General features: G+C 44.7%; 1 protein-coding gene across 1 annotated transcript in view; it reads left to right on the top strand.

Moving 5' to 3' along the window:
• Positions 1-442: 442 nt before the first annotated feature.
• The window catches only part of BCO1 (beta-carotene oxygenase 1), a 31,306-nt gene continuing 13,676 nt past the window's right edge, over positions 443-18,072 (top strand). Inside the window, exons 1-6 of the mRNA XM_081201817.1 lie at positions 443-647; positions 5,304-5,432; positions 10,721-10,850; positions 13,657-13,804; positions 15,838-15,985; positions 16,701-16,927. Of these exons, the coding sequence (XP_081057943.1) occupies positions 563-647; positions 5,304-5,432; positions 10,721-10,850; positions 13,657-13,804; positions 15,838-15,985; positions 16,701-16,927 (867 nt within the window). The 5' untranslated portion in view covers positions 443-562. The remainder of the gene's footprint in view (positions 648-5,303; positions 5,433-10,720; positions 10,851-13,656; positions 13,805-15,837; positions 15,986-16,700; positions 16,928-18,072) is intronic.

The following is an 18,072-nucleotide window of genomic DNA, read 5'->3' as shown; positions in this document are numbered from 1 at the left end:
ATGTATATTTATTTGTTTTAAACGTGTTGCAGGTAACTTGGAGACCTTTTTGCAACAAGCAACTAACACGTCTAATAACAACAACAATTAATAATACAATTTTATGTAAACCACTATGTGGTATATTAATCTTGCCAAATAACAGTATGATTAAAGCAGAAGTAGTAATCTATTACATATCGAAGCAGTGGAGACAAGACATGCCGAATGAAGCAAACTTCCCAAGCTAAGGAGAAGCCGATGGCGATTTGGGAGGGATTTCCTCTCCTCCAAACTAGGTGATCCTAAACCCCGCAACTTCGGGGCGAACGGACTAGCCTTTGTAGAGAAAGTGTGAAGCTCAGCAGAAAAGTAAAGAAAGTCCTGCGGATTAATACTCAGCCGTTTAGAAACCACATGGTCACCCTTTAGCCACTAGCAGTCGGCTGGGGGCGGACTTCACCCTTTTACCCCCGTAAATATAAATAACCAGAAAAATCGGCGGGTCCCCCCTTCCTTCTCCAAAGCCTTAGATGGGAAAGGAAGGCTGCAAATCGCACCGTCAGTAACGCCGGCTGGGACGATGGCAGCACCTGTAGGGGTGATGGAAGCGATTTTTGCCAGAAATAAAGAGGAGCACCCGGAGCCCCTCCGAGCAGAAGTGCAGGGTAAGTGCAACAGGCAGCTAGCCAACTGCGAAGGAACTCAGATTTTTTTTTTGGGGGGGGGGTGTTCCTGCCTTTCTCCAGAGAAGTCTTCTTTTTCCTAGACGTGTTTACTCAGAGGCAGGTCTGCCTGAGCTGAATGGGGTCCACTTCGTAGTAAACAAATATCGGGTTGCAGTTTAGGGATCGCAGATGAATTATTTCTCTCCCCACTTCCTGTTTATGAGCATTTCCTATATCACCATCTGGGAGGGAATGTGGCTTCACTGCCCTTGGACTTGAGCCTCAAAGTCCGGTTGAGGCGGACAAGTGGCGGAACACTTGCCCAAATACATTTAAACGTCCAAAACAGCTGGGGGCAGGTTGGTTTCCTCGGAGCTAAATAGGGGGAGGGGAGTCGTACTTTCACTTTTCCCTGGTGGTGGTTTAACGTCGTCTTCTTCCTCCCCCTCGCCTCTCTGAGCTTTCATCTGCCTAGTCAGCAAGTTGGCCATTTCCTCAATGCTTGCACCTAGAGATTGCTACACACACCCCCGGCTCCATTTTTCTTACAGTTTTATTTATCTAAGGCAATTTATATACCTAAGCAATGTACATGAAATAAACCACACAAAATAAAAATTCATCACCTTAAAATTCCCGCTGGAATAACTAAGGACGTTTTAGGCATGTGCGGAAGTTTAGCGAGGAGATTGAAGCGAAAAATCTCTCCTTCCTTACATTTTGTTTACTTACTTCTTTATTCCCCCCCCCCAAAAAAAAAACCCCACTCAGCTCCTCGAAGAAGTTCAGGGCAGCATACATGATTATTCACCCATCCACCTGTGATCCTTGTCTAACAACAAACCTGAGAGGTAGATGAGGCTGATATATAAGAATTCTGGGAACTGTACTTTGTTAAAGATGCTAGTAATGGTTGCATTGTGATAAGAGAATCATAGATTATTTGAGGAAGTAATGTGCTTTCAATGTGATTTAAAGTGTGCTGTGTGTGTGCTGTGTACACACACACACACACACACACACACACACACACACACACAGAGGGGCCGCTGGCTGGGGGACTCAAGTACACCCAGTGAGATATTCATGGCTGAGTTGGAGATGTAAACCTCATTCCCATCATGGTTTGCCAACTACTACACTGCACTGGCTTACACAACCAACAACACACACTAGACAACAGGTATAGGGAACTTGTGGCTGTTCAGATATTTTTTGGACTACAACTCCGACCAGCCTCAGGCAATCTGGCAGATAGTTAGGAATGATGGGAAGTGCATTCCATCAACGTCTAATGGGTGAATGTTTCCCCAACCCTGCATTAGAATAATATGTAGTATAGATTTGTTGCTCTCTCTTTTAGCAAACTCAGGTGGTAAACACTAACAGGTTTGTAACCAAACTGGGTTCACAGAGAAGCAACCTCAGAGGAAACTACAGTTTTGCAGAAGTACCAAAAAATACCCCCCCAAACCCTCTCCTTCCAGCAAAAGAATAAATCATGTTCAATATCCACAGAAAATTGACTGTTGTGGGGGGCACACAAAATGAAGGTAGGGATGGAATGGAGAGGCCCTGTGGCCATGGCTGGCTGGCACCCTAAAGCGGAGCACTACTTTTAAGAGGTGAGATTGTGCTGCAACCTTTCGTTGTGGCTTGCAGGCTTGGAAATTTAAAAGTCTGTTCCCAATATTCTGCCAGATTCTAGCATGATCCCAGAGGAAGTCTACGCAGATGTTGAGGCAACGTTATATCGATAAGGCAAGACTTGATTCTCAGTAGCTTGATTTGCCAGAAGTCGATTTTCTAAACCTAAACAAATGATTCAGGTGTGTGGAGAAAGTTGTACCCAGCCATTGGGCCATTACTGTGGTGTGGGCAAAGTCTTGTTTCAACATTGCACATGAACAGGAATCTCATAGCATGGGTGCACAGCAGGTGAACCCACTGAGATGTCCGGGATTCCTTATGATGCACAAAGCATTCCTCCACCTGTATCCTACCCATCATAATGACAGACACTTTGCTACTTTAGTAAATAAAATCTCATTGTTCTAAAGAAAGGCTTTATCCTATTTTTTCTACAAAACTGCAACCAACAACTAATGAGGGAATACAAAATATTCTTCATTGCATTAGCATACCAGATCCAAAAATAGCTTCAAAGCCAGACAAGTTCAAGACCCATCAGCACTGTGAAAGATTCAGGTTTAAAAGATTTGGTTGACTTCCACTGTGCATTGCCATTTTGATTAAAAAAAAAATATTCTAAATTATTACAAATCAAACCAAATTAAATTAGTTTAATACAAGTTCTTAAAATCCAAATTACAGAGGAACCAACCACAAATCATGCTGGAGACATAAAAGTATTAGCTCCCCCACCAACCCCTGCCACACATACCGTAGCACTAATCCACATCAGGGACTCTCACAAGAATAAAGCTAAGTTTGGCATTTCAAACCTGAGACACCAACATATCCTGCAGTCTGGACTTCCTTCCTTCCCTATAAATGCCTTGTGCATGTGGCTAAAATCCCCATATAAAAACGGAAGAACCGCATCTTCTCTGCCTGCCTGCCTCCTGTCTCCCTGTTTGGTGTGTGTGTGTGCGTTTGCGCGTCTTTCACTGTCAATCATCATGTAATGCAAATAAGCACGTTAGATAAACCTAGCTCTTTCATAAGGCATTTATACTGGATTGGATCAAGCCATTTTATAAGAAATATGTTGCTCTTGTAAGAGGGTAGCTTGATTTGGGTTAAATATTAGGGCAAACGTATCTTGGCACAAAGGATAGTTAAGTAAGAGAAAAGTTGCCTCAAGTTATAAAAGGAATAATAATTAGGGGAACACACAAGTTATGAGATTGACATCACTGGAAATGTTTGCGACTCAGACAGGATAAGTAAGCATATGTAGTATTGCTGAGGGCTGCTGGGAGTTGTAGTCTGAACCATCTGCAGGGCACCAGGCTGCTGAAGGCTGGCTGAGTGAGAGCCAAGAAGAGGCGAGCTCCCTTGGATCATTTTCCTTCTTTACTTGTTCCTTGAACAGCCAAGTTCCCTTCATTTTCAAAAGCACTTCGCAATGTGGCATGAGGAAGAGGGTTGTCGAAGGAGAGGAATTATCTAAAGCTCCCTTGAGTTTCACTGGCCTAGTTTCAGAGCCTTTGGATCCTGGTTTCCTTTTTCTGGCATGACCAATGGCTTGAAGATATTGCTGTCATAAATTCTGCCATGGTCAGTGCGTCATAAGTCTAGCACTGGCATTATTACTGTGACTTGGCTCATCTGGGATTTACATCGGCATGAGTGCCTTTGTGAAGTGTGTTGACATCCACTTCTACAGATACACACAGAACTAAATGATAGGTAGATTTAAATGGACAGTGTGATTGTTATTGTTTACAATAAGAGAGAATTCCCCTTTTGCCACTCAAGTGAAGATTGTAAGGATGTAAAGAGGAGCGCTCCTGGTGTCAGCTAAATCTACAGAGGTAGTCTCTGTTTCACATACAGAAGGTTCAAAGTTTAATCCCATGTAGGGCTGGGAATGTCCTTCATCCAAAACCCTGAAGAGTTAATATAGACATTACTAAGCTTGGGCCAAGGTTCTGACTCAGTATATGGCAGCTTCTTATGTTCCTATCTAGCCCAGTATCCAGTTTCTCATGGTGGCCAATTCTGTGTAAGGGATGGTCCACCACCACTGCCTCTAAACATGTAAAGTCCATAGAGCCGCACTTTAACTTTTCATGGTCGGAATTCGGGGGAAAGTGTGGCTTATATTAGGCCAATACAGTAACTAGTAGGACCTACAACAGACAGTTCAGGATTCCAGCCACTTCATTCTCTTCCCCCAGGTTTTTCATTTCTGCCCCCTGCCTTGCAGCCACCAGTCAGCATTCTGTGGCGGCTGAGTTCTCATTGGTCTGCTTTAGATAGTTCCTCCGCCCGGCTCCCCCACTTGGGGTTATTTCTCAAGATTTATTTGCTACACTTGCAAAGTTCTGGCTTCTCCAACTCTGCTGATAACACCCTCTTGCGTGTGGGTGGTGCCATTATGGCTATATAAACAATGGCACTCACAACCAAAACATCAGAAATAGAAGAGATTATAGGCCTACCCTCTAAAAATCCGTGTAATCCATGATAATTGCTCAGCCAAACTGCTTTATTCCCCAGACTGCAGCTGGATGAGAGAGGTTCAAGGGTTAAGCCTCCCTTTTGGTGATCTTCCACTTCAGAATGTGTTGCCAGTGGCTGAATGACTGGGGAGGGGTGTCTAAACATACTTACAGAAGTACTTGCAGTTTGTAGGTCCATCCTAACAGTTGGGAGAAACAGAAGTTTGAGTAGTATGGAGTTTTTGAATGGTTTCTTTATTGGGATGGTGCCACCCTACTGACTTAATACACGTTTTTTGCCTAATGCATCCGACACCTGCGTCTGGTAGCATCCTTCCATTTCTAAGATCACCAAACAACCTCCATCCTGTCACTTTTGACATGTTGCAAAATTGATCTCAGCCTGCCATATTAATTTGGCAGGAGTGAGGGCTGGGCAATTGGGGGTCATTCAACAGAAATACTTCTGGGGTTCCATTGAGGCAGAAACAAATATCCTACTTCAAAAAGTCCCTTTCTTTTCCAGGTGAGATCCCAAGCTGGATGGAGGGGATCCTTCTCCGTAACGGTCCAGGCATGCATACAATCGGGGAAAGTAAATACAATCACTGGTTCGATGGCATGGCTTTGTTGCACAGTTTTACAATTAAAAATGGTAAGCTTGTTTGTATTGCGTATCTATTAGTAGTAGTAGTAAAAACCTATCTGTCCACCCAGGCTTTCCCTGGGTTCCTGTTGCCTTTGGTAACTGTTGTTTACTAAAATCCATTTTTCTTATTAAATTTTGTGTGTGTTTTGATGTGAAGCTGTCTTGGTATTTTCTGGCATAAGTTTAAGGCATAGCTATCTTGGTATTTTCTGGGTTGGCGGGAGCAGTACAAAAATCCATTTTATAATTATTATAATAATAATTGTTGTTGTTTAATTAGTATTATTATTTAATGGAGAGCACCCTATTGACTATCTTTGGTTTCATGTATCACCTTCTGTATCTATTCAAAGTCCGTTTTGGTATCTTCAACTAAAACGATGCCACAGATCTTATCGTCAGAGGCATCCTGAGATGCCATACAGGTAAAATTGAATAACTCATTGTCAAATGCCTACAAGGTTGTGCCCAGCCTTCTCTTTTCTGCAGGTTTAAAATATTCAGTTTTGCGAAATGTTGGGCTGACATAGAGAAGGGCTTTGTCCAATCTATAACTTACGGGTTTATGAACATGTGCCTTTAAAGAAGGAAGGCCAACTTCCATTCTGAAGAATGTCTCAGGTGTACAATGTGGGACTACAACTAGTGCACACCATAACTTATTTTTGGTTACACTGAATTCCTCTCTACTAGAGTTATCCCTAGTAGAGGGACACGGGTGGTGCTGTGGGTTAAACCACAGAGCCTAGGACTTGCCGATCAGAAGGTCGGCGGTTCAAATCCCTGCGACGGGGTGAGCTCCCGTTGCTCGGTCCCTGCTCCTGCCAACCTAGCAGTTTGAAAACATGTCAAAGTGCAAGTAGATAAATAGGTACCACTCCAGTGGGAAGGTAAACGGCGTTTCCGTGTGCTGCTCTGGTTTGCCAGAAGCAGCTTAGTCATGCTGGCCACATGACCCGGAAGCTGTACGCCAACTCCCTTGGCCAATAAAGTGAGATGAGCGCCGCAACCCCAGAGTCGGTCACGACTGGACCTAATGGTCAGGGGTCCCTTTACCTTTACTAGGTTTATCCCAGATTTCTGCACCATATCACAAAATACAAGCTCAGCAACAAAAACATTTAATGCCAGTTTTAACAAAACATAGCCTGCTGTATAATATCTTTGTTATCCCTAATAAATAGGCAGAGTGCCACTAAGTGATTTTGCAAAAACGGAGTCCAATCAGATGTTGGATAGAGCCCCCTTCTTCCCCGCCACCGACTAATAGACAAACTGAAGAGGAACATAGGAAACTGCCTTCTATTGAATCATACCATTGGTCCATCTACCTCAGTATTGTCTGCACTGACAGACAAGGGCTCTCCAGGATTCTAGGCAGGAGACAGACCTGGAGATGTTGGGGATTAAACCCGGGACATTGTATGCAAAGCTTATACGAGGCTTCCTCCACCTCAGCCCTCCAAATGTTTTTGGCCTACAACTCCCATGATCCCTAGCTAGCAGGACCAGTGGTCAGGGATGATGGGAATTGTAGTCTCAAAACATCTGGAGGGCCAAGGATGAGGAAGCCTGGGCTTATACTCTGTCACTGAGCCCTTCTGCACACAAATGTGCAATGCAGCTGAATGGAGAGTGAGTGCTCAAAAGGCAGATTTTACCTCCAGTTACCACAGGATGGAGACACACCACAGGAGATGAGCAGCAAGGTGTCTTATGCCACAATAAATGCATTAGTCATTTGTGATGTCAGAGACATGCCATAATTAATGTGCTAAAGCTTTTGTGGGCAACAGGTCATGGCTCTCTCTGTCAAGCTCTGCATAGATGTTTCCCAGAGGCATTGGCTAGCCACTGTTGGACAGTGAATGCGGGTTTAGGGGAGAAGCTGAGATCTAATCCAAAGAAAAAGCTTCTCAACTTCAGATCCAGTGATGGCAATCTCCCTTTCTTTGTTGTTGTTTAGTCATTTAGTCGTGTCCGACTCTTCGTGACCCCATGGACCAGAGCACGCCAGGCACTCCCTTTCTTTAGCATACATTATAAATATCTAGCACTGTTTGGGCTCATGACTTAGATCCTGTTTCCTTACACCCTGGTGCAGTTTAAAGGAGGAACTGCAACCCAGTGGAAGAACAGCTTGTTTGGGTGCAGAAGGTCCCAGATTTGATCCCTGGCATCTTCAGATATTTGCTCAGGTGCATAGGCGCCGACTCCATGGGGCCTGAGGGGGCCCGAGCACCCTCAAAAATTCGTTTGGGGGGGCTCCGCCCCCCCAATAATCTCGGGCGCCCCTCCAGCAGAGCGCCACCGCCGCCCCTCCCCCAGCCCAAAATGCACAGGGTCGGGCTGCATGCCTCCTGCCCTCCCTCCCAAGCAAAAGCTCCACCCAATTTCCTTCGGAGCTGATTAATAGGCGCAGCACGCTCTCCCCTATTCGCTCACGAGGAGGCGGTGCCACTTTATCTGCATATTCATGAGCTTAATTATTATTCATGAGCTTTCGCGGGCTCCCCCAATATTTTTTATAAGTCGGCGCCCCTGCTCAGGTGGCAAGTGATGGGCAAGACCTCTTCCTGAGACCCTAGAGAGATGCTACCAGCCATCGCTTGGGGGTTGATAGGAGTTATAGTCCAAAACACCTGAAAGTCTCCAGGTTGGCAAAGTCTGGCCTATGGAATTGCCTGCTAGGCTAGAGGACAAATAATCTGACCTGGAATAAGACAGCTTCCGAACTGTACATGTGATGGTGGGAAAGTACTTAGTGACTTTCACTTCTGCGTGTTAAAGGGGAAGTACTCCGCATACGTTAAGAGGCACAGCATTTTCTCTGCTCTTGCCTTTTAGGTTAAAAGTCAGTGCATTAAACAGGGATGTGGAACCTTTGACCTTCCAGATGTTGTGGGACCCCTGTCCCATCAGCCCGGCCAGCATGGCCAAGGGGTGATGGGAGGGTCATGAATTTCCCAGTCTTTACAGTTCTTCAGCTGTTTGGGACTATACTGCCCATCATCCCTGACCTTGGGCCATGCTGGCTTAGGCAATTTGGAATTGTATTCCAAAACATCTGGAGGGCACCAGGTTGGAGAAGATGGTTAAAGTCATTTTCTCCGAGCTTCTGAACCCAGTTGCTGAGGTCTTAACTCTGCTCCATGATCAGGGACCAGGGAAGCAGGTCTGCACTGGTGATTTCTTTCCTTCCTGCTTCAAGCCATGAAGTAGAAGCCTCTTTATGGAGGCTGGGTGTAGCACCAGGGAATACCAGGCTGCCCATAAAAAAATCTGTAAGATTCATCTTTATGGTGATGCACACAAGATCTGATGGGTTTCCCAAAGGTAAAAGGGCAACTTGCTACATTAGCCTAGTTTTCACTGACTTAAAGTCTGCCCTTCTGCAGTTTTTTTTAGCCTCTGAAGCCAAGCACGAAAGTAGGCCACTTGTGAAACAGGTTTCACTCTTCAGCCTATTCATTATATAGTAATGAATGACCCCAATACGGGGAGTAGCAGCAGCCAAAACAAAGTGACCTTGGCTTGGTCAGGAGCAAATAGTTCACATGATCCTTTTCTCTGCCTTCCCAATTACTTCTGGTCTGAACTTTGCCACAATTCTGAACACGTGAAAAGTAACCACTCTGCACTTTCTGTTTAACACAGCACAAGCTTGAAGAGGTTGTGTGTTTCCAGGACAGCAGATGCTGTGTTTTGGGGATTTCACTGTTATCATATTCTTATTCTGGTGTTTTCTTTAGTTTGAAAACGTGTTTCCACAATTTGCATTTTTACAACACAGCCAGTGAAGTAGTGAAGTTTGATTTTTCTAATCAGGGTCATTGGCAGGCCCAGCCGATCTGGAATTGTTATGGGTTTTCTTCCTTGTTCTGAAACAAATGCCTTTGTGTGCTTTGATTATAAAAGCTTCTAACCTTTTCTAGACCCAGTACCTTCTTACACAACCTGGATAGCTCAGTTGGTTAGAGTAGACCACTCCCCTTCCCCGGGGGGCGGTGTTGCAGGCAGGCCACACGCTCTCCCCATGTACAGTGGGGGACGTGGTGATGAGTCCTGGCTGCATCACGCCCCCCAGCCGACCAATCCGGCCGGCCAGGGGGCGTGGCTTGCATTATTTAAACAGCCGCGCGGCCAGAGGGTTCTCCCTTCTTACCTCCTCTTTCGTCGGATCTCTGCCACTGCTCCCGTTCTGCTTGCCTTAGCTTCCCGCTTCACTGTGTAAACAAGCAGTAGTTTTCTTTGCTTTTGCCTCTTTTGGGTGCTGAAGCAGCCGGTTGCCTTCGCTTGCAACTTGCGGTTAGGCATTGGTAAAACCTGGTTTACCTGTTCCTCCTCTTTAAGAGCATTCCGTTAAAGGGATCGGGGTGTGTGGATCTTGTCTGAAGCCTGGGTATGGGCTAGGGCCATGCCACGACCCCATCAGGGACCCTGGGGGAGCTCTCAGTTGATGTACATCAACAGGGCTCCCCCTACTAGTGGTTGACCCTTACTAGACTACCTGCATGGCAGGCAGGAGTCAGATATAGTTGGTTCAATTCCAATGCCTAAGCCAATACCACTCATATTCTGTAACCAATAAAGTTGTGGCCTTAATTATCCCATTCACCTGAAATACTGGTGGCCGTGTGTTTTATTATTCAACAAATGGAGGAGGGCTCGGGGCCTTGACATGCAATGGTGCTGATGCTAAGGTTGCAGGCTCAATCTCCATATGGGACATTTGCATATTCCTGTAATTGCAGGAGGTCGGACTAGATGATTCTCAGGGTCCCTTCCATCTCTACAATTCTATGATTCTAACCATTGTCCTGCATCATGAGATTTGTATTTTTCATGGCAAATATTTGGGATAGCCTATGTGATGCCTTCCAGATGTTGTTGGACTGCAATTCCTATTGGCCCCACTGGCTGGGGCTGATGGGAGTTGGAGTCCAACAACATCTGACTCACCTTTAAGTGTGAAGTTCATTGAATCTCTCCCCTACCTCTAGCTCAAGCGCTGTTTGCAGGCTTCCCATAGGCCCGTGGTTGGCCACTGTGAGGACAGGATGCTGAATTAGACGGCCCTTTGGCCTGACCCAACAGGGTTCTTCTCCTGTCCTTAATATGTGCTCCCAAAATCATGCTTAGAACTATGTCTGCTGAGGTCAAACTAAGGTGTGCCTTTTATACAAAAGTATCAGATTCAGTTTGCATAATGAGTGGGAAATTGGGACCATATTAATCAATCCATGTGTGGTTTACATGTGCATATAAAGCTTTTTCTTTTCTTTTCTTATCAGGTGAAGTTTTCTATCGAAGTAAATACCTCCGCAGCGACACATACAATTGCAATATTGAGGCAAACAGAATCGTGGTGTCAGAATTTGGAACGATGGCTTATCCAGATCCATGTAAAAATATATTTGCCAAGTAAGCAATTCTTTCTATACACAATGTGATGCTCTTCCCTGCTTCCCTTTGAGGCCTAGCTCCTCAGCGCCCCTTCTCTCAGGTCCTTCAGAAGGAACCAGGGTTGCCCTCTGCCCACCCTCTTGTCACCATCCCCATTACCTTGCATGAGTGGGAGGGCAGCCATCTGCAGCACAGAGCCTCCTGTACTCAGGGAAACGCCCCATGCAATATAGAACCCTGATTTTCTAGGCTCATAGGAAGATAAGAAGCTGCCTTACTGAAACAGACCATTGGTCCCTCTAGGTCAGTATTAGCAACACTGAGTAGTCACAGCTCTTCAGGGTTTTAGGCAAAGAGTCTTTCCCAGGCCTACCTGGAGATGGCGGGGATGGATCCTGGGACCTTCTTCATTGCAAAGCAGATGCCCTGCCACTGAGCTACAGCAAGCTGCAGGTGGTCAACTTCACAACTCATGGAAGTTGACACTAGCCTGGTTTGCACCTAATGCTAAACTATGGTTTATTAAACTATTGCTTAACATTATGTAAAACTGTTGTTTATATATGATGTTTACCATTAACCATGGCTTAGCATTACATGTGAACCAGGACACTGTCATGGCAGAGTTGGCACACTCGTCCCTACTCTCCCTATTCTACTTACTTATGAATATAATGCCTCCTTACAAAGTGCTGCTTTTCATATATACACAGACACCTGCCCCTTCAGTTGACAGTGAACCACAATAAACCATTATGGCCTATTAACTTCTAGCTATAGGTTTAACGAAGGAAATTGTTGTCCAGCCACCTTAAAAATACCTACGTGAGAACAGGATTCCTCTCCCGCCTTCATTGACTCAGAGGTCTCCACCTCCCTCTGCATACATAGGCAAATGCAGGAATTTGTTTAGTCCAATTAACATAACCATATCACCTGCAAACCCAACACTGGCATAAATCGGAGGGTATGTATGTATGGAATTTTGCCCAGGTCACAATGATGAAATTGTAATGCAAGCTCTGCATACCTGTCAGATACAAATACTATTTGCCACCAATCAGCTGAGTCTACACCTCCCCTCTCTACTATTCCACTTGTGCTGATCAGAGGGAAACAGTTCAACAACAAGGAAAAGGGGGCCTAGGAGGGGAGGCAGATGAAGGAGAGGAAGTAGGCGTGGGAAGTGGCTGTGAGTTAGAGGGGGAGGCCCTTTGGGCCACATAGAACCCTTGAGCCAGAGGTTCCTGACTCCTCCCCTATCTTTGATTACAATTACATGTGACATATAAAGTAGAGTGGGGAATGTATGGCCCTTCAGATGATTTTGGAATCCAACTCCCATCGGCTCTAGCCATCATGGCAATGGCCAAGGATGGGAGTTGTAGTTCAAAGCACCTGGAAAGCCAGAGGCTCCTCATCCTTGATACCAAGCGTCACTACTTAAGCTGGGAAATGTGTGTTTATGTTTCAGCATCACAAAGATACCTGGGTGCTTTCCAAAATGCATTTTGCTGATGTTAGTAGAGGAATGTGACATCCTAGCTATCCAACACTCCATTATTCAGAATTTCAAAAATTTAGTAGATACTAGCAACATGGCAGACAGGACACATAAGAGTATCTACCAAATGCCGTTCTTAGCTCAACACACCTGGTGCCTAGTGTCAGGCTAAGCCCTCTCTGTTTACCCAGGCCTTTGGTTAATTGATGTTGCTTCCTATGGTGGTGCTCCTTGGTCCTTCGATTAGCATCTTATGTATATTACATTGCCAGTGTTTCTCGTTTTTTCTGGCCTTATTTTGCTTCTGTGTGTTGTATTTTTACTTTATCAAGTCGATTTGACACTTTTTAGTGTAAAAATTGTCCGATAAATAAAATACATGACATTTAATCCACCAATAGGCCGAATTCACAAACACACCATCCCTTGAGTGGTGCCTTGCATGTGTGAATGACCCATTACAGGTGTCTTCCCCCAACCTGGTGTCTTCAAGATGATTTGGACAAACAACTGCACCATCCCTGACCATTGGCCTTGGTGGCTTGGGCTGATGGGAATCATAGTCCAAAACATCTGAGCAGCACCAGGCTGGAGCCATAGGTAGAATTTAGTTACTGCCTGAAGTGCCATCCTATTGAATGTGATGTATTTACAAGTTCAGCTGCAGGTTAACACACATTGTCTAACCCAGGGGTCTGCAACCCGCGGCTCCGGAGCTGCATGTGGCTCTTTTACACCTTTGCCGCGGCTCCGGGGCGGATACTAGCGAGGGGAGGAGGCGCATTGTACGCCCTGACACTCCCCACTGTGGCGGGCGCTATACTGGCTGTGACGTCGCATGGGGGCAGTGCGTGCGTTAGTCACGCACCGTCCCAACGTTACCTTCCCGCCCGCCCACTACATGGTAAGGGGCATGTACGCTGGTCACTGCATTGAAAGGGGGCATGTACGCTGGTCACTGTTTTGAAGGGGAGTGAAGAACACACACACACAAAAAGGTAACTTGTTAATTTAACGTTTATTTCTATGAGGAGGAGTAATTCTGAGGGGTCAAACAAAGAAATAATAAAAAAGTGACAAAAAACTTATTTTTATAATGACGAGTTTTGCGGCTCCCAGTTTTTTTTTTCTTCGGAAACGGGTCCAAGTGGCTCTTTTTGTCTTAAAGGTTGCAGACCCCTGGTCTAACCAAATAATGTGCATGCATATGTACCACACAAGTTTTTCACATTTTCTTGGCATTTAGAGATGTATCCTGGGGAAGCTGATAGGAAAGATTATCAATGTGATGCAATTTCCCCTCCCTCCCCTTGACCACAGGGCGTTCTGTTATTTATCCCACACAATACCTGAGTTCACAGACAACTGTCTCATCAACATAATGAGAAATGGTGACGATTACTACGCTACAAGTGAGGTTAATTTCATTAGGAAAATCAATCCTCGGACTCTGGAAACCTTGGAGAAGGTAAGCATTGGTGTGTCTTATGAGTAGACCTCATAAGGCAAAAGGCCAGAAAATGAGAGCAATGGTAAAAATGCTCCTCAAATGATAAACCACTTTGCTGCAAGGAGATGATTTGACAGATACAGAGGGTATAGTTGTAAACCTAATTCCAAAGGAACTTGTGTAGGAGACCCCACTGTGCTGGGCCACATCTGCACTATTGTACCACAATCATGGCCTCCCCCAAAGAATCCTGGGAACTGTAGTTTGTTAAGGCTACTGATAGTTGTTAGGAGAACCCTATTCCCTTCACAAAGCTATAGTTTTCAGAATTCCCTAGGAAGAGGGATCAATTGTTAAACCAATCTGAGAACAGGCAAAAGAAAGGAAGCGGGTGTCTCTCAACACAAGCTCCTTCCAGAACCAAGCTCCCAAGTCCTTTCACACAAAAATCCACTTCAGGCTTTATTCCAAGCATGCCTTTTCATCAGCCTAAATTAGGAGGGGAAAATACTTTTTAGCTGTTGCTGTTGTTAGACAAATTGAGAGTTTGAAACCCTTGCAAATCACCCAGACATCTACCTTCTGCCCATCCCTGCTTCCAGTGTACCATTCAGTGCAATCCTATACGTGTTTGCTGAGAAGTAAGGCCAAGCACAGTTTCAGTGGGACTTAATTCCCAGGACTGGATCCTTTCTCAACATTTCTTTATTCATGTCTCATTATAGCACTCTGAAGACAACTAAACCTGGGAGGTGGGGATGCCACCTCCTGGCCAGACCCCTGATCTCTACATATGGATTTTCTCTTCTACACAGAGCCAAGCATCTCCAAACTGTGTGTCCATATGCTCTGTGTACAAGAGCTGTTCAATGCATCGATGTCGGGACTGGAGCTAGCAAACATGATTCAGCTCTGCCACTGAGTCCCGGCATTGATTATCATCATACTTAATTGTCCTCATAAATCTTACAACTTTGGCTAATGCAGATGAATCTGTCAGGTGTAATTAGGTTTAGTGGATCCTATCACTGTGGGGTGCAGTTGTCTTTTTGCATGAATTATACTTTGGATTAGATAAAGTGAGCCTTCCATATCATCCTATAATTCAGTCATGCAGCAATCAGTGGTCACCATCAGATGGCTTGTTTATGGAGCATCCATCTTGATTCATTTGTGGGCATGTTTTATGATGCCCCACCTGGCAATTGTTGCCCCACACTTTCCAGTTTTCTATCCCTTTCATTGCTGCAAAAAGTTCATCTTAACAATAGTGAGTTTGTTGCCAGTTTGTGACTGAACCTCATGCACCAAAATAGTGACAGTCTGGATGGAACCCTTGTGGCCCACTGCCATTTTAATCTGTTAAAGTTCCTTTGATTCTAGTACTCTTAAACTTGCAGGATCTGAATGAAGTATAATTCTGAACCAATGCTTTAGTCTGGGGTGGGCAACCTTATCTCTTCTGCATTCTCTTGGGGGCCAAATGTCTAGTGCTATAGCTAGCATTGGATGAGACCAGAGCCCAAATTGGATGGGCTGTTCCTTCTCTCTCCCCACCAGTCCCACCTTTCCCCCCATCCTTCCCTCTTGCGTGAAATTAAGCTAAAGGCCACAGGTTAAATACCATTGTTTTAGTCTTTGCTCTTCCTGGTGAGTTGCCCAACAGAATCCTTGACAAGGGTAGCCGTAGGTTCAGTGGAGGCTGGTTCTCATTAGGACTGGTAGGACAGAAAGCAAGGAGGCAAACAGTAGGTGAAGCCAAAGCCAACGTTAGCAGGGCTAATATATTTCTCCTGAGTTCTACAAGGGCAACACTGAGGCTAAGGAAGAGGAAGGCAGCAGCCAGTGCCACCCTCTGAACTGTTAGTTAAGTAGGAAGGGAGGCAGGTGGGAGTTGCATGCAGGTAGACGTGAGTCTGGTGGGGCACTGTTCTGTTTGCCCTAATGGACGACCAGCCTTCCCTGAAAGGTACCAGCACTTTCTGGGATGTGAATTATGATCATTAACACATCCCATCATCCTTCTGTCTTCTTTTGCTGTCCTGCGGTAGGTTGACTACACCAAGTACGTGGCCATCAATCTGTCAACATCCCATCCCCATTATGACAGTGCTGGAAATGTTCTCAATATGGGTACCTCCATTGTGGATAAGGGGAAGACAAAATATGTTATCTTTAAGATCCCTTCTTCAGCACCAGGTAAGAGGCACAAGGAGCTGGCATCTCTGAGCTCCTTATTAATGTGAAATAAAGCAGGATCGGGTGGATTTGTACAACACGTTGTGCTTAGAGAACACCAGGGACCCTTCCTCTCCTAACAGAAGTAGCAGCTTGGGGGGCATTTTAACCAGGATCATAGCAAGGGAACAACCATGTTGTATGGGTAGGTGGTCTATGAATAAAAAAATGACCATGTGTGGGTGAGCAGGGTGTGTTTGTGTGTGATGGGGATGAAGGATGAATTTGAATCTGCATCTTAATGTGCACTTCTCAAACTGAGCCATCCTTAAGAATTCACACTTTATTGAATTTTGCAGTGCAGTTCTGCAGCTGTTATGTGTACAAAAATGCATGTGCTCGATCAAGTGTGCATAAAAATACACACTATTGTGAAAATAGCATACAAAATTGAACTTAAGATTGGGGGGAAATAAGAAACTGAGAGAAACCGAAATTGACGGATTTGTTCCTTCCCTACTAAAGGGTTGTTTTCCTGGCCCCCTCCGCTCCTAAATTCATGCTTGAAAGAAAACTTCTGTAGCTGATAGAAAGCATTATTCAAGTCTCATTATAGCAGGGGGTACGGTTGTAAGGGAAGAACTGGTGTGGCAGTTCTCTGGTTTGCAGAAGAGCTCACATGGCCCAAAATGTTGACAACCCTCGGTGTATGTGTTCTTTTTATTTATTTATTTAGCAAGCGAAAAGAGGAAAAAGAAGTCGTGCCTGAAACACCTGGAAGTCATGTGTTCCATCCCCTCTCGCTCCCTGCTCCACCCAAGCTATTACCACAGCTTCGGCCTTTCGGAAAATTACATCCTCTTTATAGAGCAGCCCTTCAAACTGGATATACTCAAGATGGCAACAGCCTACATTAGAGGGGTGAACTGGGCCTCTTGCCTCGTGTTCCATAAGGATGACAAGGTATATATATATACCTTTCCCTCACCCCCTCCTTTCTTGCTGAGTAGAGCAGTAGTGAATTTTCTGTAACTGCCTATTAGTTTTATACAGCTCCCTTACTCCATCCAACATATTATTTGTTATTAGCATGGACATTTCTTTTGCAATGCCGCACCTCACATTAAATTGCAGGTGCCAAAGCCCATATTTTCCTGAGAACATGGCTAAGTAACAATTTGCAGGCTGTTTGCTTGTGTGAGTGTTCTTGATGTGATGACTCGGAAATCAATAAACCCCTGGAAGTACATTCGCACAGTCTTGGCTGTCACCTCTGCAGTATAAGGTGGTCACATATGCATGTTGTCTAACTAACATTTGGAAGTTTATTTCCTTGCATTGGATTCCATTATTTTATTTTAAAAATTATATATCCAGAGCCGGTAACAATATAAAAAGCCCAACACTGACTAAAACAGCCTTTCCTCACCTGATGTTCTTCAGATGTTTTAGACCACAACTTAGGATGGAGAAGAGATTTGATTCTGTTTGCATTTTAATGGGAAGCCAGCTAATTTGCACTCTGCAAACCAATATATGAACTGAAACACAATTAACCTTCAAAATGCACATGTCTATGAATTTTGCAATGCGGTTCTCCAACTCAGTAATGTTTTTTTAAAATGCATATATTTGCAGGAAAGTGTGCAAGTTAAAATGCACATTTTCATGAAAATAACAAAACAAAAAAGAGCATAATATACAGTGGTACCTCGGTTTACATACGCTTCAGGTTACAGACTCCGCTAACCCAGAAATAGTACCTCGGGTTAAGAACTTTGCTTCAGGATGAGAACAGAAATCGCGCGGCGGTGGCGTGGCAGCAACAGGAGGCCCCATTAGCTAAAGTGGTGCTTCAGGTTAAGAACGGACCTCCAGAACAAATTAAGTACGTAACCAGAGGTACCACTGTATGTTAAGAACTGCATTCAAAAATGTGCATATTACCAGAAAAATCAGATATGCTGATGAGTTTTCATGAGGATTAAAATAAAAATTACAAGCTGCTGAGGACATGCAGAGAAGTGAATTTAAGATTGGAAAAATGAAAAGTTGAGGTAAGCTGAAATGGACACTTTTATCCATCCCTAACTTTAGTTCCAATCAGC

This window comes from Podarcis bocagei (genome assembly GCF_964188305.1).
Source record: "Podarcis bocagei genome assembly, chromosome: 7".
NCBI lineage: Eukaryota > Metazoa > Chordata > Lepidosauria > Squamata > Lacertidae > Podarcis > Podarcis bocagei.
This window is presented reverse-complemented; position numbering and strand designations above follow the sequence as displayed.